We start from the raw sequence: 21,808 nt of genomic DNA, 5'->3' as shown, positions 1-21,808 counted from the left end.
GACATAATTGGTATAAATATTACATAAGATCACCCAGATAAAGGACTCAAGTGTTTAAAACTGATAACCATTAGATACGAGTTATATGCATAACACCTGCTGTTGATCGGGAAGTGTGGTGCTGGAAAATTCCAAACCGGTATCAGTTTCAGTTTCCTTTTGCGAAAGTGTCTGATTTGGTAAATTCCAGTTTAGAGATAATACAAAGTCATACTTATATTTTATTTACCAATGTTTGTTTAACTTAATAATGCTGGTACTAAAGGCTTCGTTTAATATTCATATAAAAAAGAAGATGTGGTTTGATTCCCATTGAGACAACTCTTGTAAAGAGACCAAAATGACACAAAGATTAACAACTATAGGTCACCGCCTTCAACAATGAGCAAAGCCCATACCGCATAGTCAGCTATAAAACAATTCCAATTCGTGCATAGTCACGGTGGGTATGGTTGTCCTGCGAGAGAACGTACTGTGCTGGTGATTTGGTCCTGACGGGTGCTGGTGGGTCCTGATTCTGTGCTGGTGGGTTTGTTTACATTGTATCAGAACGGCAATAAAACGACTGTTTTGTTGCTTAATTTTTCTCTGATGTGTCATAAGTACCATGCAAAGTATATTACATCAATATTATATTGCAAAAGTCGTGCAAGTTCGTTAAACGGAATTGTCCTGACGCTGTGCTGGTGATAAGAAAAACGGTCCTGGTTCTGTGCTCCTATGTCCTGGTTCTGTGCTTTTATATTTAAGTTAAAAGTGGCATATATTCAAGATCATTGTTGCTGTACTGTTATTGACTAATTAGCTGTTGTCTGCTTTCTTGAAATTGACATTGTTGTGAATCTGTTTATGAGAGAAAAAATACCCCTATTTTTTTTATTATTTTTTTAAATTAACTGTAATCTTATTTATTGGCCTGTTAATGGAACCCTTCTTGACCCCTTTTAAGATAAGAAAATATGTTTACGATTTTCGGGATCACGATCATTTTGCAAGATCACCAAAATACGTTGTAATTTATACAATACTTATATAAAGTAGATGATGTGGTATGTTTGTTGTCAATGGACAAATTTCCATAAGAAACCAAAGGAAGTATGTGTTAACAAAGTAACATACGTCATCGTAAGACCTTCAACAATAACCCATAAGTTAGAGCGAAGTTACAGTGAAAGCTTGGAATAGTCTCCCGTAAGATTTAAAAGTTGTATTGTAAAAGAAAAGTGTATCTTATAGCTATTAAGAATCACTTGCTGTAAGATTTTTCCAACATATTTTTTTTGTCTAAACGGTTATCAGGTTTTTTTTCTTTCGAAAGTTCGATAGAACACTAAAAAAATCACTATTCTATGAAAGGGCAGGCTAGAATATGTCAGAGAATGAAGACGAGATAACCTAGAAAACTCTAACAAAATTAAGATTTCTTAGCTTTTTCATTTCAAATTAAATATTTTTATAAAGAATTATGGGGGAGGAAGTGAACAATGTGTCCTTCTTTTCTATATTTAAATATTTTTCATGAATAATAATTGAAAATGAGTAAATAGAAAAAATACCCAACTAAAATACACTTTTATTTTAATATTGGTAATATCACTAAGCTTTTAAGTTTTGTGTGTCAAACACACCATCTCCGTAGTAATGACTCCTTACTAAGATATTTCACTTCATTCATTTTTTTTTCTGCATTTTTTATATTGTGAATTCATAGAATTATTATATTAAAATGTAGCCTTAATTTATATTTAAAAAAAAACTGAATCTAAAGTCAGATATATCAAACATTTTTGTTTCCATCTATCCGTTTTCAGGACTTTAACAATCAACAATAACACGCCTGGAAAGTAAAATACGTACTCGGCTGTCTGTAATCGACCATTTTTAGACACCCCAGGCTCCTAAAAAAAACAAGCCGGGGTGGGGGTTCAAAGATGCGAATTAAGTACTTATATCAATATTTTATCTTTTCGTGTACGGTTTATGACCCCTCCTGTGGCCTGTCAATTCCGAAATGTGCAAACTGCAATAGTATCAAAACCGCACAGAAAATGAATAATAGAGATATAATTTTGTACATATAACAAGGGGAAACTTCTTGCAAAGCATTATTATTTATAGTTCATTATTGTATTTAGTAGAAATGAGAATTTAGCGAAAATAAAATCACTTTTTTTTGTAGAAAATTCACAGACCTCTGTACAGAGATTTTTGTTATGTTTAGCATGGGATCAACACAATGGTTCATTACCGAGTAAACAAAATCAAAATGTCTATCTATCTTGCACATTTCAGAAAATTCAGATCAGATAACGAAACTGGGTCCAGCAACATTTATAAGCAATTTAAGATTTTGACCCTCACAGTTTCCATTCACCGCAAATATTCTCGTTACAAGAATCATTTTAAATACAAAAATACCAGTTGCAGCCTTTTGTTTATCTATTAATATATGTATACCGACAAATTTATGAAAGGCAGCAGGGTCATCAGGGTGAGGAGTCCATGTCATCTGAAATAAATGCTAAGCATAGATCTAGAAAGCGACAGATAATTATGACATTAAAAATAATCTTTTCTTTTCGACTTTTTTCGAACAAATTGACACACAAAATGAATTATATAGTATTGTGGAATTTTTAACTTATTTTAGATACTATATATTGTTATCTGATATTGGACGAAAGATGTTGACCTTTTATGTTATTATGTAATACAAGTTTAGAACTTTTGAAAACACATATTAAACAGCCAAATGGATGCACAAGAGCTAAAATATGAGTCATAGATCCTGTTGGCAACAATTATATGGCTAACTTTATTGATTTTGTAACATTTGTTTCAAATATGACCAACTTCTTATCCAAAATCACCAGCACTGTATCAGGACCCACCAGCACAATGACAGGACCCACCAGCACAGTATCAGGACATGAATAAATTGAGAAAATGCTAAATTTTAATAAATTGCAATTTTTTTTCACAAAATTGTTTTGTGGTGTGGATTGCGGTATAGAAAGCGGACTCTATGACCATTTTTGTTTTATTTTTTCAGTTCGAGATTTTCTGAAAATGAGCATTTTTGTGTTACGCTTACTAAAACAGTTTAGAGGGTCAATTTTTCAATGGCTTATATATGAACCCATAAGAAACGAAATTGAAAAATCTCAACTGTTTTCTTCCATTTTTTATGAGTGAAAACGTCAAAAATCATCATTTTCGTCTTTGTTTACATTTTTTCATTGATCACCAGCACCCGTCAGGACCGAATCACCAGCACAGTACGTTCTCTCGCAGGACAACCATACCCACCGTGATAGTATTGACTAATGTTCCTTTCATCTTTAGAAAGAGATCTAGATCATGGTATCTATTCAGCTGATAGAACATTTAAATGCATAATTTTAATACCCCATGTACAAATGTAGACGTTATAGGAGGGGTTCAAATGTAGACGTAATGGGAGGGGTTCAAAATGTTTTGAGTGCTGAACTCTCATTCTAACTTTGAACATTACAACCCAGCAACAAACTGAAAAATCTGTTTGAAATGGAAATATATCTTATAAATTTTAAAGAGCTCACAGAAATATTTAAATGAAAAAAGCCAAATCCTATTAAAATTTATAATAAATAAATAATGTTTTCCAAGACTTAAAGTATTTAAAATCAGTTCATTATGTGTACGAGACGTGTCTTTTCTAGAGGGTCATTACTTTGAAGTTCTTCACACAATTTGATACGAGATATTTTTAATAATATAAAAACGTACACATGAAATAACAGAATCATCATCAATTTGTTTTATGCAACAAAATTCAGTCGTGATTAAGGCTTTTGTGACAATAAGCAATCAACAATCAATCACACACATTGTCATTTTTTAGTCTTATTTTTTTTCTTTAGTTTGTTCAGGTATTTTACTGTTGAAGTCGCTCTTTCACAGTATTTATATTTTTTGAATTGTCTTTACAACAAACGCTATATATGCAGTACATCAAAACTCAGGATTTTAAGAACCTCATACATCAATTACATGTACATTGTACTTCAAAAACTGTAATGTCATGAATGTCGTTATCATAAATTGATAAAAACACATAAATACACATTTTGGTAAATTTTATCATACATTTATAGGTCACAAATACATAATGACGTGTTCGTCTTACCTTTTTTTCTCCTGCTTCATTTTAACACTGAAAACATTAGGGTATGGGCTTTGTTCATTGTTGAAGGTCGTATACGGTGACATATAGTTGTTAATTTCTGTGTTATTTTAGTCTCTTGTGGAGAGTTGTCTCATTGGTTAATCATATCCCATTTTCTTTTTTTTAAACACTGAAGACATAAAGAGTCTTTTAATTGTTTATGTGATATTGATGATTATATTTCAAACAGACACAAATCTAACTATAATACTGTTTGGGATAAATTCCACGAATCCATAGAAAAAGCATTGAGATATTCTCCAAATGTTGTAATAACTTGTGATGTAAATGTAGAATTTCATGCACATATTTGACATCATAAGACTATATGGACTTTTTTCTTGTGTTGTACTATTACACTACTGTCCGAGGTTAAGGGGAGGGTTGGGATCCCGCCACATTCTGTATGTATGTGCTTGTCTTTAGTCAGGAGCCTGTAATTCAGTTGTGTCGTTTGTTTATGTGTAACATTTGTTTTTCGTTCATTTTATTTCCATAAATTAGGCCGTTAGTTTCCTCGTGTTTCATCCAGCCACATTCTACGTGTGTCTGTCAAGTGTTCATTCAAAGGCCGAAATGAATAGCAGAAGGTTTCGGAGACCGCTTAAATGGTTAACCCCTCCACATTCTGTATGTGTATGCCCACACACAGGAGCCTGTAATTCAGAGATTGTGTTGCTATATATCATATTTTTCCATTTATTATTTTGTACATTAAACAGGCTGCTAGTTTTCGCGTTCGTCATTTTGTAGCCTAAATTATAGCTTGTCACCCGGTATGGGTTTTGCTCATTGAGAAACGGTTTCCAAGTTCAATCTCATTTGCTGTATGGTGGATATTCGTCTTAATGGGTTCTTATGTTTATACTTACAATAATACCAACTTAACTGTGAGTCACAAACATGGGATCTAAGTAAGCAAGACCTTTTCAGCTAGGCATTTACACTCTATAAATATTTCATTCAACAAATATAAAGCTTCGAATGATAATAGCTGGTACTATAACAAACAGGCAGCGATATATAGACCTCAGGTAACACAAAAAAAGTATTATATCTTGCATTCTTTGGGAAAACTAGAAGGGATTTATGGTGAAGGGAAAATATCTGCATATAAGAAATCTGCGACATATTTTGTAATGCCAAATTGGAGTATGTTGGTAGTGAGTATAACAAATCAAGGAAGAAAATGGGTAAAAAATGAACACAAACTATTGAAATAATAATGCAACAAATTTCATTCAGAAATACATAAAGATTTTTTTTAATATGAATTGATAAATTTAGAGATACAGTAGGATGTTTAGTGGGTATAAGTGAACTTCTCCCTCTATATTAACCTCAAGATCAGAATCAAACAAATAAATTGTAAGAAATTTAACTTTATTTAAAGATACGTGAACAAAACTGTTAAATGAATAATTGTCATTATTACAATATAAAGTAAAATTATATCAAAAGTTATTAAACCACTTGAACACAACAAAACACTTCGAAATGTAAAATATAACTATCCATGCGTTACATTTAAAACAAACTTTTGAGAACTAAACACGATAAATATTAAAAACTTTAAAACATCTCGTCCTTCTGTGAGTGTGGATGTTTTTTAAACATGTACTAAAAGTTTTACTCCCCTGTGTTTGTGTTTTTGAAAAATGTAAATATTACTCTGTGTGTGTGTTTTAAAAACATATAAAGCTTAACCCTCCGTTATATGTTTTAGAACAAGCACAGCATAACTCTACGTGTGTGCTTTTGAAACATGTAAATCATAAAACGGTATGTGTGTGTTTTTATTCAAAGTAAATCATAACTCTCCGTGTGTATATTTCTGTTATTTGTGTAGGTCAATCATATATATTTTTTTTATTGTTGTATAGAATGAAAATCATAACTGTCCGTATGTCATTTTGTGTGTTTTATAGTCATGACCAGTACGTGCTTTCTCTTATTAACATGATTAAATCAAATGTATTCCAAAAACATTCTTTGGTGGACTTGAAGCATACGAAATGTTGGCTACTTTAACATAAATTTCTTCTCCTGCCTCCAGATGAATATCTGCGGAGATGTACGTATCGTATCTAGAAAATATTGCGTTTTCCGATCGCTCATATGGATGGTTGGTACACATTACTTCCTTCTCGCCACTTTTAGTTTCTTTAATGTTTGATTTATATATTGAATGAATTAAACATGAACTCTTGGACTGTACATCAATGGTATTTTGTGTTTTGTTTCGGATAAACTGGTAGTTAAAGTCTATGGCACTATATACATGATAATATCCGCTGACAGGAACACGGACACGGCCATTGTTTAATGTTACACCATTTAACAGCAAACAGTTGTTTCCCCTATACCACTTCCGTATCGGGAGAATGTTCTTGTTTATTTCATCTACAAAGAGAGTACGTAATACAATCATAAAATTGAGAAAGGAAATGGGGAATGTGCCAAAGCGACAACAACCCGACCATAGAGCAGACAACAGCCGAAGATTGAAGTAAAAATATGGCAAGCCGTTCTCGTCAAAACTATGTTTAAACCATTTTTAGAAAAATTTACACAGTGAGAATTAAAAATTACACATTGAGATTTCATAAAGACGCACTGAGATTTCAAAAATGAAAAACACACACTGAGAATTGAAAATTACGCACTTAGAATTGAAAATTACACACTGAGATTTCAAAAAGACACACTTAGAATAAATAAACTGAAAACACACACTGAGAATTTGAAATTACACACTGAGCATTTAAAATTACACAATGATATTTGTGCGCACTTTTTATGCGCACATATCTAATTAGCATACTTAATCTGAATCTATTACAAGCTTAAAACAACTAGGGGACAGAACTCGTTAGTCCTTCGATTTGGTTCCAAATTATTTATAAAAAAACCTTTAGAAATACAAGAACAAGAAAAATACCCACTTACTCTTTTTACAAAATATAACCAAATGGTGAAAAACTTAATTAAAATTATAAGAAAACATTGGAACAATATGCCAAAAAACAAAGAACGCAGTGAAATTTTTACTCAAGTGTATATTATAGCATATAAACGTAACAAAAATATAAAAGATTACCTTGCGAAATCAGGGTAACAGTTTGAAGACTTTTGAAAAGGGACTTATGATTAAACGGTTTTAAGTTAAAAAAAAAAAAATACAATGGTAGTAATGATCTGAATTATAGGCAACAAACTTATGAATATGAGGGAAGTTAAGTCTTGAAATTTATTACGAAAGTTGGTTGAAGGAATTGCATTTCATTATAATGACAAAAGTTCTTAAGATCAAGATATTAATCTGTTGAATTATTCATCTTGTGAATATTCATTAGTAATTTGCATATTAATCTCAGTGTGTATTTTTGAAATCTCAGTGTGTAATTAACAATTCTCAGTGTGTGTTTTTTTTAAATTTATTTCATCTCAGTGTGTCTTTTTAAAATCTCAGTGTGTAATTTTAAATTCTCAGTGTGTGTTTTTTATTTTTTCAAATCTCAGTGTGTAATTTAGATTTCTTAGTGTGTTATTTTAGGTTTTTAAATCTCAGTGTGTTATTTTAGGTTTTTAAATCTCAGTGTGTATTTTTTTTTTCGAAAAAAGGGTTTAAACATGGTTTTGACGAGAACGACTTGACATATAAAAGTACTAAACTATATCATCAAATATATACACGAGTCTAAATAGAAAACAAATTTCAAACCTTTGATTACGTTGGATAAAAAATGCAATTGTTATTCGTGTGCATGCAAACAAATGTCTTGGTAGAGGGGTCTAAATACAGCACAACATTTTCCAAAAGACAAAAAATGTGAAAAAGTATATTTAAACAAAACGTATTTGACTAGCAGGTGGATTAACGGATGTTATAAACACTGCTGACTACCATGGTGATTGCCAATTAATATAAATATTTAAGGACTGTAATATTTTTTCTGTCTATGAAGAAATAACATTTAAATGTGGTGCACACTGAATAACCCGCGTAGTTTAGCTCTCTCTCTTTTTTATCTGACTAAATCTATTTTAAAACTTCTCAGGTTAAAAAAGATTCGTTATTTGCTAGACACAAGGGAGTTTTCAAAGAAGACACATATTCCTGTAGGCTGTACACTAACCTGTTGATGGCATGTCTCGATCCTCTCCAATCAAATGTGCAACTGGTTTCACGTCTCCTATGTAACCTTTGTGGATTTTAACTATAAAATACATCAAAAACTGTATTCTATAAAAACTTCAAAAAGAAGATGCAGAGCTGATGCATTTTTGTTATCAAGATATTTTTTTTACAAAAGGTATGAGGATTGTCTAACCTTTAAATTACACTTGGGATATCCGACTTGTTGAATTCTGCGAAGATTTCTAAATACTAGTTCACCCTAAGTCGTGTATTTGTGATAAAAGTAAGAACCAGGTCATTGGTTGTCCTATGTCACTGTATGTATCATTCATTAGTTTAATTCAATCATCTAGTTTTACAAGAAAATGTGTGTGACAAAATTTACTGCAGTAGCGATGTTTTCGTTTTTGCGGTACAATAATGGAAAATATTTTTTTCTTTGTCTGACATTCAACACAAGGATGCAGATTTGTATACAGAAAACATTAAAAAATCTATTTTTCCGTAAACAAAGGAGAGGCAATTTAGGTTGACAGCGTCCTTTCCAAATTAGACTGTATTACAAATAGTCATCTTTAACTAAACTTTTTTTCTGAATGATTTTTCTTATTCTACTTTTTTTTTACTCATCATGCTCATATATACATGTATTTGTCATTTAGTTTATTTATGGAGTATGTAATTTTTAAAATATTTGCTTTATTCCACAGATTCCAAAATGCTCTTTACATTATTAATTATTACATTACAAAATGTATCAATTTAATTACATGTTTTTTTAATGTACTTGAACGATAACTTTAAACTCACTGATGACAAATGCTCAGTATATGAGATAGCTAAGTCTTGCTTAACCAGTGGAACATATTTCACAGACAAGGAACTTATTTCACAAGGTGAGGAACAATCTCAAACCCAGAACTTATTTCACCATGTAAGGAACAAATCTTACAAACCGAGAACTTATTTCACCAGGTAAGGAACAAATCTCACAAACCCAGAACTTATTTTACCAGGCAAGGGACACACTTGACCAACCCAGAAATTATTTCACTAGGTAAAGTGTGGAACTTATTTAATATATATAGGGATGGAACAAATTATATAGAAATTATCTGTGAAAAAATTTCTCCCAGAACAAATTTCCTGTGTTACTAGTTCAATTGGAACCTTTTTCACAGGAACAAATTTTGGCTTACAAAATTATCATGTTAAACATACCAACTGTTCTTTCAAACATCGCTGAATATTCGGCAGAAATCTCATTGTGTTTTTCATCGAAGGTCTGAAATCGATAAAAAAAAGTATTAACATTATTTTAATGGTTTATCCATTTGCTAATGAGTTCAACAAAGAATATTTCAAACTATGATTATAACTGTTTGCGCAGGTAAGCGTGCTGTTTGTATTCCTAATGTCAGAAAATCAAGCAGACCAGCGCATAATACATATAATAACTATGAATTCAACTGACCTAGATCATTCATTATCTGAAATTCAATATTGACATATTTAACTCCTTACAATGTTCTAAAAATAACTTGCCATACACTTCCTAGTAAACAAACAAACAGAAATTTACCTTTTCCATATAGTTTTGTAGAATGACATCTCGGCAACCACAACATATACCACTAGGGTCGGTCGTGCACTGCAGGCACATATAACCACAGTCCTCCCCGGGGGTACGGGGCTCTGGCATCACCCATAAAATTATTAAAACTATTATTAAGATAACTACGTCTGCTGTAAACACAAACAAAGTAATTCCTTTTGTCCTCTTCGTCAAAACCTTCTGAAATTCAGAAAGCGGCATTGTCACATAAATTCAGATCGTCACTAGGCAACTTAAAAGCCTGGAAATTTAAATGATTCTTTGTTATCACTTTCGATTAATAGAAATATAACTAATAACTTTCGAAATTAACTTTTGGAGACGATGTTACAATTAATGAAACTGTCAAAAGCAAATTAGAAATCCGCAAACTAAGCCTGCTGCAAAAATGCAGCACTGCATAATCTGCCTTAAATGCTAGCTAATATTTTACACAACTGCAATGGCTCCATAGCCCTGCTCGAAATAATTTTAACAAATAACCTACGCATGCGTGGGTTTTATATTATCTATTATATAAATATAAAATTTAACTTTCACTTTCACTTTCAAAGAGACAACATAAGATTGAGAAGTTCTAAAAAGTATAATAGGTATCTGAAAAACCTTTTAGTTTCATTTTCTAAATTAACATTTTTGAGAATTCACGTATGATTAATAAGACGTACTCCACGACCAGTGTGCGAGTATTGTTATACGTGTCATACGTATAGTGAATATACCCAATATTACATGAAAATTACAAAATCCTCGAGAAAACAACAGACTACAGACTACTTATTTCAAAAAATATCCAATTAAAAGAAAAACAAACTAAAACTAATAATGTGACTGTAATGTATTTCAGTGGCGGATCCAGGGGGAGGGTTCCGGGGGTTGGAACCCCCCTTTTTTTGGACGATCAATGCATTTGAATGGGGACATAATAGTTGGAACCCCCCCCTTTCTCCTGGGTTGGGGACCCCCCCTTTTTTTAAATGGCGGGATCCGTCCCTGTATTTATATGCAAACATGATTTCCTTTAACTTGTTAAACGAAATTATAAACTGACCACAATTTGTAATATTTGATTTTTATCTAAAATGAGAGTTTATTATGAAGTTTCTTTAGAATTCCTCAAGCATTGTCAACCTACATATATTACCTAATTTAAAAGGGTGACATTCCTTTACAATGTATGAATGGTTAAATTATTTCTTTTTAGAGATTTTATGCAACCTAAAATTGTCAGAATAAGTGGGATGATCAAAATAAAACCGGCGATTCACAATGATTCAGTATCTATATATGCATCTTAAGAAAATATAAGACAAAAAAGGGAATACGAGCTTCAAGACGATTTGCGTACACAGAACACAAGTTACTATGAGAATACACTTTAATAAGGTTAGCTTCTTATAAGCTCGGGGATTTATGTACACTTGACCAGATAAGCTCGTTATAAAGTTTGGAAAGCCAACACTAAATATAAACAACGGCAGTTCTATCTGGAATTAGTTATATTAGCAAACATGTACAGTTCTTATTTCTTGGCTTGGCTTTACAGGTACAGTGGAGATCACTTCTAACCTCTCATTAGAAGTCCCACGGCCCCAGCTTGTCTGGCAAAACAGCCGTTTGACGTCAGAGTAATCTCGGAGTATATATACATTTGCACCATCTCGTCAATTTAGCCAAACTTATTCATAACGATTATAAATGATATCTGGGAGTATGGAACGTCAGAAAAATATACTCGATCTGAACATGAATGAAACATTTGCCCCTGGACGTTCGGTTACAAACAAAATCATGCATTTTTTTTGCCTTCTTCAAATTATATTAACAGTATACTATTCCAAGAAGCGAACTTCCCATACACATGATGCATGTAATTTTTATTTTAAAATAAAGTATATGAATCAGTCATGTGAGTGTTGGATGATGCCGTTAAATAGTTTGGTTTAAAAAAAAAAACCATCACAAACTATTGACTAAAAAAGTCACTTTAGTGACGGTTCATTATTATGGATACAGAGAGGAATTAACGGCGTGTAAATTTTTAGATATGGTATAAATACACCTTATCGCTATTTGTCCGCCATTACTGTAAATCACACAGGTTCCCCTAAAATTTTGACGTCATAAAACAAAATATCTGACGCCACAATGGAAAAGTGATTGTTGTATGCTTCAAAAGTTCAAGCGGCCGGGTCAGCCAGGATTAGCGATAAGGTGTATTGTGTTCCAAAGTTGGTGTCATTTTTATCATACGATCGGTCCTGATATATAAATATTATTGGTTTACAATGAGACCATATATATTTACATGATAAAGTGTAAATATGTTCAGTTTTGGTTGATGCGGTCAAATAATTTTGTTAAAACGACTCAGTCCTACGGGTGCGGGAGTTTCTCGCTACATTGAAGACCCATTGGTGGCCTTCGGCTGTTGTCTGCTCTATGGTCGGGTTGTTGTCGCTTTGACACATTCCCCGTTTCCTTTCTCAATTTTATTTTTATGATATATAGAAACTACTGAAATTTGTTTACAATTCAATATTTTGAATAAAAAGAGGACTTTCAGCTGGTACTCTAAATTGCTGTGGAAATTTTTTTGTAGCCAATGTGTTCCAATATTGCTGTCATTTGAATTATACAATCCATCTGACATGTAACTATAAGTGATTTACTATGCGGCTATATATATATATTAAGATTTACATAATAAAGTGTAAATATGGTCAGTTTTGGTTGATGCTGTCAAATATGGTCAGTTTTGGTTGATGCAGACAAATAATTTTGTTACATGAGTCAGTCTGAGATATCAAAACTACTGAAATTAGTTTACGATTCAAAATTTTGATTAAAAAGAGGACATGCTGGCACTATAATCTGATGCGAGCATAATTTTGTTTTCCAATATTGCTTTCATTTATATTAAACAATCCATCCTAATATAAAAATATTATATAGATTTACTTTGCGGCTATTAAGATTTACATCATGTAAATAATAAAGTGCAAATATGGTCAGTTTTGGTTGATGCGGGCAAATAATTTTGTTATACCAGTCAGTCTGAGGTATGAAAACTACTGATATTTGTTTATGATGCAATATTTTGAATAAAAAGAGGACATCCTGACACTCTGAATTGATGCAAACGAAATTAGGTAGCATTGTGTTCCAATATTTCTACCATTTGTATTATACAATCCATCCTTACATAAAAATATTACAGATTTACTATGCGACTATAAGAGTTACATACAAAAAGAGCAAATATGGTCAGTTTTTGTTGATGCGGTCAAATATGGTCAGTTTTGGTTGATGCGGTCAAATATGGTCAGTTTTGGTTGATGCTGTCAAATATGGTCAGTTTTGATTGATGCAGACAAATAATTTTGTTACATGAGTCAGTCTGAGGTATGAAAACTACTGATATTTGTTTCTGATTAAAAATAGGAAATGCTGGCACTCTCAATTGATGCAGTGGTCATTGATTTCCAATATTGCAGTTATTTATATACTACAGTCCCTCTTGACCTAAAACTATAACTGAATTACTGTGCAGCTATATAGATTTACATAAATAAAAGCAAATATGGTAAGTTTTGGTTGATGTGGTAAAAAGATTTTATTACACGACTCAGTCTGAAGTATGAAAACTACCGTGCATGAGTATTTGATTTTGGTTATGATTCAATATTTTGAATAAAAAGAGGGGGCGGATCCAGGGTGCGGGGTTCCAGGGGTTGGAACCCCCTTTTTTTGGACGATCAATGCATTTGAATGGGCGCATATAGTTGGACCCCCCTTTTTAAAATGGCTGGATCCGCCCCTGCATGCTGGCACTATAAATTGATGCGATCAAAATTGTTTTCCAATATTGCTGTTACTTGTATATTACAGTCCCACTTGACCTAAAATTATAACTGAAGTACTGCGCAGCTATATAGATTTGCAGAAAGAAAGAGCAAATAATGTCAGTTTAGAATGATGCGGTGAAAAGATTTTTGTTAAACAGGTCCGTCCGAGGTGACTACTCGTAAACAGATATCACATTTGTGGATTGGGAAACAAGTTATTTCATTTGGTTAATGAGGTCCCCTCCCCCCTCCATAATACAGGCACATACATGCAGAATATGGCGGGGTTAAACATGACTATTGTTCTCTTGCCGATTATAAATCTGAAATAAAAGCGGCAAAATAGCAAAACTCTATATAATATTAACCGCTATTTTGCCGAAGCCTTTATATTTAGACAAAGAGTTCTTAAAACTTATAAATCAATTCTAGCCGTAGAATTTATAAATCAATTTTAGCCGTAGAATTTATAAATCAATTCTAGCTGTAGAACTTATAAATCAATTCTAGCCGTAGAATTTGAAATCAATTCTAACCGTAGAACTGTTCTAAAAATAGAACTGTCTAAAACTGTTCTAGGGTAGAACTGTCAGGATCAGTTCTAGCTCTAGAACTGTCTAAAACTGTTCTAGAGTAGAACTGTCAGGATCAGTTCTAGGTAGAACTGTCCAAATCAGTTCTAGGTAGAACTGACCAAATCAGTTCTAGGTTAGAACTGTTCTAGCTAGAACTGACTAAAAGGTGTCAGGCTGACAGTTCTACGTACTGTCCTAGAACAGTTCTCCTGACAGATTCTGACAGATTTAATGAGAGGTTAGGAGTGATCTCTACTGTAAGTTCCATGAAGTTGTTTAATCCCCCAAAACAATTCTGATGTCAAAAACTGTCAATATGATCTGAGGTAAATTGCAACTGACACAAATAGATCATGCACTTCTGTGTGTCCTGAAATTATGAATTCTTTATGATAAGAAATATTTTTGGGACGAGAGTCCATCTCCGGCGAAAGTACAATGATGAAAACCAGGTCGTAAGTCTTTTCATTCAATGATTTACGTTTGATAATGAAATTCAAATGCATATACACAGTGTAGATACTATTCTGTACGCCATCCGGAAGTCGCGATTTTCGAAGCGATGATTTCCAACTGGCTAACAGGACGGTTTTGCCTACGGTTACTTTTCTCATCATTTGTTTACTTCTATATCTACAAAGTGCTTTGAACATCTTCAATGTATATATAGCATCATAAATATGAGTTACTGTAACAAAAACATGCATTAGAACATAAAATATACGTGTGCATCACATCAACTTGGTAGAAAAAAGTGAAATCGATGGACAATTTTGCTCTCGTAGTACAAAGCAAATAATCTTTTATAGCAAATATTTGCATCAGTTTTCAGTTAAATATATACTGTTTCAATATTCTTTTCGTATTTAAGTAGAATATTCGTATTTCCCATAAAAATATGTTTTCCTCGAGGATCCCAAAATAAATTACTGTACGATCAGTCTAGAACTGACTGTATTCTAGAAGCGATTTCAGATTTTTTGACTGTATGACAAGTCGTGATTTTGAAGAAAAAACAACAGCAATTTGAAGGTTTATACGTGTATATTTGATATTATGAAATATCCAGGGAACTGTAACGTGTAATTACTTTCATCAGACAATACAAATAGATTTCTGATGATTTTTTTAGACGGTAAAATAATTGTATTTTTGTTCCATCAGTCTTATTTAAAATCAAATGCCTAAAAAGTAATACATGATTCGCTTGTGGACTTTGTAATAGTGTATCGTTACAGTTATCTGTTTAGCTATTACATTTTTAAAGATTATTTACACCGTCCGCCGATGACCAATTGATGATAACATAAATCAAGCTTGCCTCTTTTAAAATAATAAAAAATGAATAAAGACAGCTTTGCGTAGGGGGATAATTCATGTGATATAATTTTGGTAAGTTTATAGAAATAGAAGGTCCATAATGCATTAATCGAGTAAAAATAGAGCAATTTCAGAAAACTTTAATGATTGGTTTAGGAGGTGTTGGAAATACCTGATGGGTGCCCCCATATAATGCAATGTTCAAGTCCGTATCTTATATAAAGTAATCCCATAAAAGATTTTTACTAACATTACAAAAACACAGTCACGTCTCAGTCCTTACAGCTGAACGGACGTGCTGGGTCAGCTCTCCTTTACCCGCTATCTTCGATGAGGGTTTATTGCTAGATGGTCAACGACATACTACTAAGATGACAGAAACCAATCCATGCCGTACAGAGAGACGTAGTAGTTGGCGTACCCGCGTTAACATGCCTCCAAAACCATTGTCTATTATGGGGAGTGTCATGCCGATTAACGTCCGAGGGCTGTATCCTAGGCTGTTGGGTGATACGACCTTCATTTTCCTGCCTCACGGCTTGGGTCCTGATAACGCTTCCTGTCATCTTTAGAACTACGTCCACGATTCATCTACCAGTACTCCATCATCGAGGCTAGCGGGCTGCCAAGCTGACCAAACTGGCCCTGAAAGCAGCCGTTGTGAAGAAGTAAAATCCAAAATAGTAAACAAACCAAAATCAACTCACCAAAACCAAGATGGCGGCCTCCATTCGGCGTCCTTACTACCTGTTCCTGACCCACGGCAGAAATTATTCAAACGCTCACCAATCGCCTTCGGGCACCGAGCCGACCGTGCGAGGGCTGTATAGCCAGTCAAGGTCGTTAAACACTTCCATTTGTTGTATTTTTACTAAAATTCTAAATAGACGGTGCACAATACAGTCATTATCATTTATGATAAGGAATCCGAATGAGATTAATTAATAGTTATATCAGTGACGGATTAAAAAAAAGGGGATCCGGCAGTTTAAAACCCTTTTTTGACTATCAATGCATTTGTATGGGAACATATATTTGGAATCTCCTTTTCTCCTGGATTGGATCCCCTCTCCATTTAAAAATGGCCGGAACCCCCAATGTATATTAAGTGGTTTATGAGGAGATGCCTTTACAAAACCGGCGAAACATATACCGGTCCAACGGACAAACGGAAAGACGGACTTCTTTATCACTATAACTGTACAATTGAGTGTCAAAGGGACAGCTCTACATCTTAAACAAAGTGAAGGAACTGTGATCAATTTTAGGCTACAGAACATGCATTTTTATATAACAATTAAACTGTGTGTTTGTACAATTTTAAGTATAACGGATGACATTTCTGAAACTTGTATATACAACAAACTTTCCTCTTATTTTAGCAACATTTAAACATCCTTATACTTAATGTAGTAAGTCGAGTACACCCTATCAAGCTAAACCATGTCTCATAAATTTGCATGATGTGACAGGCTGGTACAGGATTGGGGAAATGTTCGTAAATGTCGCCAACGTCGCCAACATTCTGAACAGTACCCGCTTCGCCAACGTCGCCAACGTCGCCAACATTTTGAACAGTACCCCTGTTCGCCAACGTCGCCAACGTCGCCAACATTCTAACCAGTACCCCTGTTCGCCAACGTCGCCAACGTCGCCAACATTCTAACCAGTACCCCTGTTCGCCAACGTCGCCAACGTCGCTAACATTCTAACCAGTACCCCTGTTCGCCAACGTCGCCAACGTCGCCAACATTCTAAACAGTACCCCTGGTCGCCAACGTCGCCAACATTCTAACCAGTACCCCTGTTCGCCAACGTCGCCAACGTCGCCAACATTCTGAACAGTACCCCTGTTCGCCAACGTCGCCAACGTCGCCAACATTCTGAACAGTACCCCTGTTCACCAACGTCGCCAACTTCGCCAACATTCTGAACAGTACCCCTGTTCGCCAACGTCGCCAACTTCGCCAACATTCTAAACAGTACCCCTGTTCGCCAACGTCGCCAACGTCGCCAACATTCTAACCAGTACCCCTGTTCGCCAACGTCGCCAACTTCGCCAACATTCTGAACAGTACCCCTGTTCGCCAACGTCGCCAACATTCTTAACAGTACCCCTGTTCGCCAACGTCGCCAAATCTAAACATAATAAAGGTTCGCCAACTTAAAATATATTTGATGTTATTTAAATATAACATCTTCTTAGTTTCGCTTGTGTTTGTAACAATGCATTTAATTTAAATTAAAAAAATCTCACACCAGGGTTTTCATTATCACTGACTAGTTATTACATTAACTAAATTTCATCATTGATACAAAGACATAATTCATAAATAAATCAACATGCAGACATCTTATATGTCATGTTCAGGACAATTAGGTATTTCATAAGCAACCTTTTATGGTAATATACTATACAAAACACAAAAATGTTGTCATTCCTCAAAGCTAACAAAACCTAGTTATTCAGAAGGGATATCGATATATAGATATAATCCCATAATCCTGTTCGCCAAATTCCACAACTTCCAAATGATTTTAACAAGTACCCCTGTTCTACAGTTTAAGAGTCTTTCAAACAAGTACCACCTGTTTGCCTTAAAATTGCCAACATTCAAATCATTAAAAAAAACATATACCGTAAAAATAAGAATAAATAAAAAACTCATAATGACAAATTCAATCAATACTTAGGAATATAAGGGATATATACTTGACCATCTTTTGTGAGAGAAAAAAAATCATGCAAATCTAATACCATCTCTAAAAATTAATAGTTTAATCAAGTTGAACAATTGCAACCTATCCAGAAACTAAATAGTGCTACATTTTTTATAATTAAATAGCTATAGCCCATAAATAGTTTCCAAAAAGGAATACAAAAATCTTCAAAAAAGACTTACCAGCCTGCTAACAGCCATTTAAACATCATTATAAAATGTAACAAGTGCTTTTAAAATAAAAAGCAGTAACTCAACAGTGAAAATCAGGTCAATGACATGTACATATGACAGACATTTATAACTTCGTAACATTATATATCTGCATAAAAAAAAATGTAAAAAGCATTCAATTCTTTAACTTTAAAATAACTATAGGCTCTAAAGAGCCTGTGTTGTTGACCTTAGTCTAAGTGCATATTCTACAGAGGACACATACTCTCCAAGACTCCAACATTGCTCTTGTCAGATTATCTCAATTCATTACAGTTATCAACTAAATAATAGACAAAATTGCATTTTACACTGTGTTATTTTTTTTACCATGTCTGCCATCTTCATTGGCAGGCGGACAGGGTCAGAGTACATATTTTACAAAAAAAAATACATACTCCAATTATTATTGTAGCCATGTCTGGTAAAATTTTACCTACAAGTTTCAGATTATATTTTTGTTAAAGTAAACCATGTAAATAGACAATTTTAAATGAACATTGTACAAATTCAACTTATATTCAACTAAAGATTTCTTGCTGTTGTGCAATACACTGTGCTGTTGCGCAATACTAAGTATGCTGTTGGGCAATACTTAGTATGCTGTTGGGCAATACTTAGTAAATCTTTTGTCAGTTTGACACATTCCCCATTTCCTTTCTCAATTTTATTCAATAACTTCTCAATGTTTCATCAAAAATTTATAAAAAAAACTAAAGGGAGGTTATCTTAATAAATAAAAATAAGTCATCAATTCTTGATAAAAACTGCTTTAAGCACTTTAAGGATATTGTCCAAACTCGGAAGCGTAAAATCTTCAATTTATAAAAACCAAAAGAAAGCTTACAACAATATAGATATAAACAATTTAAATTGACATCTTTAAGTTACTGTCCGAAAACTGGAAAATCCCCCTTTTTTTATAGAATTAAACCCCATAAATCAAAAAAGGTATACATGTAGTATAAAATTTATAAAAATCAAAAGGAAGCTCATGTAAATAGAATTAAACAATTCACCACAGTTTCTTGCAAGTTGGTGAAATTATTTTTAAGGTTATTGTCTGTAAACTGGAGAATCTCCCCTTTTTTAATAAATAAAAGTAGGAAACGGTAAATCCAGTATATCATTATAAAAAGAAAAGCAACTCACATCAATAGATATAAACAATTTACCAAAGTTTTATGCATATTAGTTAAAGCGTTTTTCAGTTAATGTCCAACATGTTAAAAACGAACGAACACACAGACGGACAAACTTTCAATGATAAACCATAATACGTCAGTCAGGAGTAATACTTGTACAAGTTATTTTTAATTACTTGCAGAAGTAATATTAATTTAAATATATTTTAAAAATAATATTGGCTGAGTTATGTCCCTTAAACATTCAGATTTTTTAACTTTTGAAAGTAAAAAAGTCAACCTATCTTCTTTTATTAATTTTTTATAATTTCTTTGCTGTAATAGAATTTTAAATTATCTGCCCTTTGCAGATGTCTTTACTAATCATTTAAGTGTAATTTAATAGACAATGAAAATCTCATTTGTCTGTTATCTTCAGAACACTGCTCATTTACAAGCTTCCAAGGAGCAATTTTTGAAGGCCTTGCGCAATTACTAAGATCTTTGCGCAATCAGTTTCTTTGTTGAATTAATGAGATGAAACATTGAACTCTAATAAATAAAAAATCAGCAAACCAGGGAAAAATCATGAAAGGCATAAATTTACATCTCAAAACTTAATGACTTTTGTGGGATTGTAAGAAAAATTTACTTAAACAAGTAAATTTTTAAGAAAATTAAGGGGAGATTATTCAAAAATTATTTATTTACTTATTTTTTTTACTTCTTCAAGTAAATAAAAATAAATTGTACAAGTAGTACCCCTGACTGTAAACGGGCGTACAACAAGCATTCTGTGAGTATTGCATGGCAATGCAAAATCCCCTACAAATTAAAAAATTCATTGTATTGGAACAAAATTGTAACTTGATTTATAACTTGTCATTGTAAACATTAAAACAAAAATCAAATCAATGTATGACAAAAAAAGTGTTTAAAACTGATTATTTCAGATAATTTTCTAATCCCAACAACCATTACTCTGCACAAAATTATCAGACCAAATAAAAAATTTAAACTTGAAATGTTACTTGTTATGATAAATTTATATACTAATTATCAAATCCATATATTCAAGAATGACAAAAAAGGTGAGGAAAACTGATTATTTTAGTGAATTTTCAAAAGTAAAAGGACCATAACTCTGCCCAAAATCATTACACTGCAACAAAATTCAAACTTCTTTGTAACTTGCAATGATAAAATAAAAAACCAAACATCAAATTAATATCTTCAAAAAAATGCTTATTTGGACCCCTTTTTAGGACCTAAATTCCTAAACTGTTTGGAACATAACCCCCAAAATCAATCCCAACTTTACTTTTCAAGTTTCCATCCTTGAGTTTAAATTTCATACAGATCAATTCACTTAAACTAAAGTTATGTACGGAAATTAACTATTTCAGGCATTTATAACCATCAACATTCTATGCCTACTTTCATATTTATAAAGTACCATAATTCTTAAAAAGAAAAATAAATATATTACAAATATTTAAATTGATCACTATTTTGTAATGCAGTAACAATGGTTGAAGCATATCAATAAACATAATAAAAGCATTGGCTTATAAGTTCATTAGTAAATTGCATAAAAACAACATAAAGTGCAAATTTCCAATCTATAAAGAACTATAAGTCAAAAATAAAAATTGTCAAAATTTCAATGCATATATTTAACTTTACCATGTTTACTATTGTATTATTACTAGAATTAATACCACCAATGTTTTCCTATATATTTATGATATCAGTTTTTGTTAATTTTGTTTTTTTTAAAGTGTGCATAATTTATTTGTGTCAACATATTCAAATAAAAAAATACTTGATATGAATAAAGTTTTATCCTGTCCAGTAAATCAGCAAAATTTCACATAAGATTTCATTGTATTTAAAAAAAAAATCACCATCACTGCACAAAGCTGGAAGAGTGGAGGTAAACAAATTTTCTCCTGTTTACAAGCTTTTAAAATTAATTTAACCATGTATCCTCAAATTTCAAAAACATTTTATAATTTTATAAAAAAACTAAATAAAAATAAAAT

General features: G+C 32.6%; 1 protein-coding gene across 1 annotated transcript; it reads right to left on the bottom strand.

The window, feature by feature from the left end:
• Positions 1-5,573: 5,573 nt before the first annotated feature.
• LOC143048604 (tumor necrosis factor ligand superfamily member 11-like) lies at positions 5,574-10,443 on the bottom strand. Its single transcript, XM_076222385.1, has 4 exons — positions 9,931-10,443; positions 9,570-9,633; positions 8,347-8,427; positions 5,574-6,610 (listed from the first exon to the last, which is right to left on the bottom strand). The coding sequence occupies exons 1-4, from the start codon at positions 10,162-10,164 to the stop codon at positions 6,171-6,173; spliced, it is 819 nt and encodes a 272-aa protein (XP_076078500.1). The 5' UTR covers positions 10,165-10,443; the 3' UTR covers positions 5,574-6,170.
• Positions 10,444-21,808: the final 11,365 nt, after the last annotated feature.

Source organism: Mytilus galloprovincialis, chromosome 10 (assembly GCF_965363235.1).
Source record: "Mytilus galloprovincialis chromosome 10, xbMytGall1.hap1.1, whole genome shotgun sequence".
NCBI lineage: Eukaryota > Metazoa > Mollusca > Bivalvia > Mytilida > Mytilidae > Mytilus > Mytilus galloprovincialis.
The sequence above is the reverse complement of the archived record's forward strand: the minus strand, read 5'-3'. Positions and strand labels throughout refer to the sequence as shown.

What these genes read in the sequence shown, in the direction of transcription:
- LOC143048604 (XM_076222385.1), bottom strand. Translation starts at nt 10,164, where the DNA reads ATGCCGCTTTCTGAATTTCAGAAGGTTTTGACGAAGAGGACAAAAGGA. An exon ending in GATGTTTGAAAGAACAGTTG is followed by an intron (nt 8,428 to 9,569) that starts GTATGTTTAACA and finishes TGTATTTTATAG; the next exon opens with TTAAAATCCACAAAGGTTAC. An exon ending in TCGAGACATGCCATCAACAG is followed by an intron (nt 6,611 to 8,346) that starts GTTAGTGTACAG and finishes CTCTCTTTGTAG; the next exon opens with ATGAAATAAACAAGAACATT.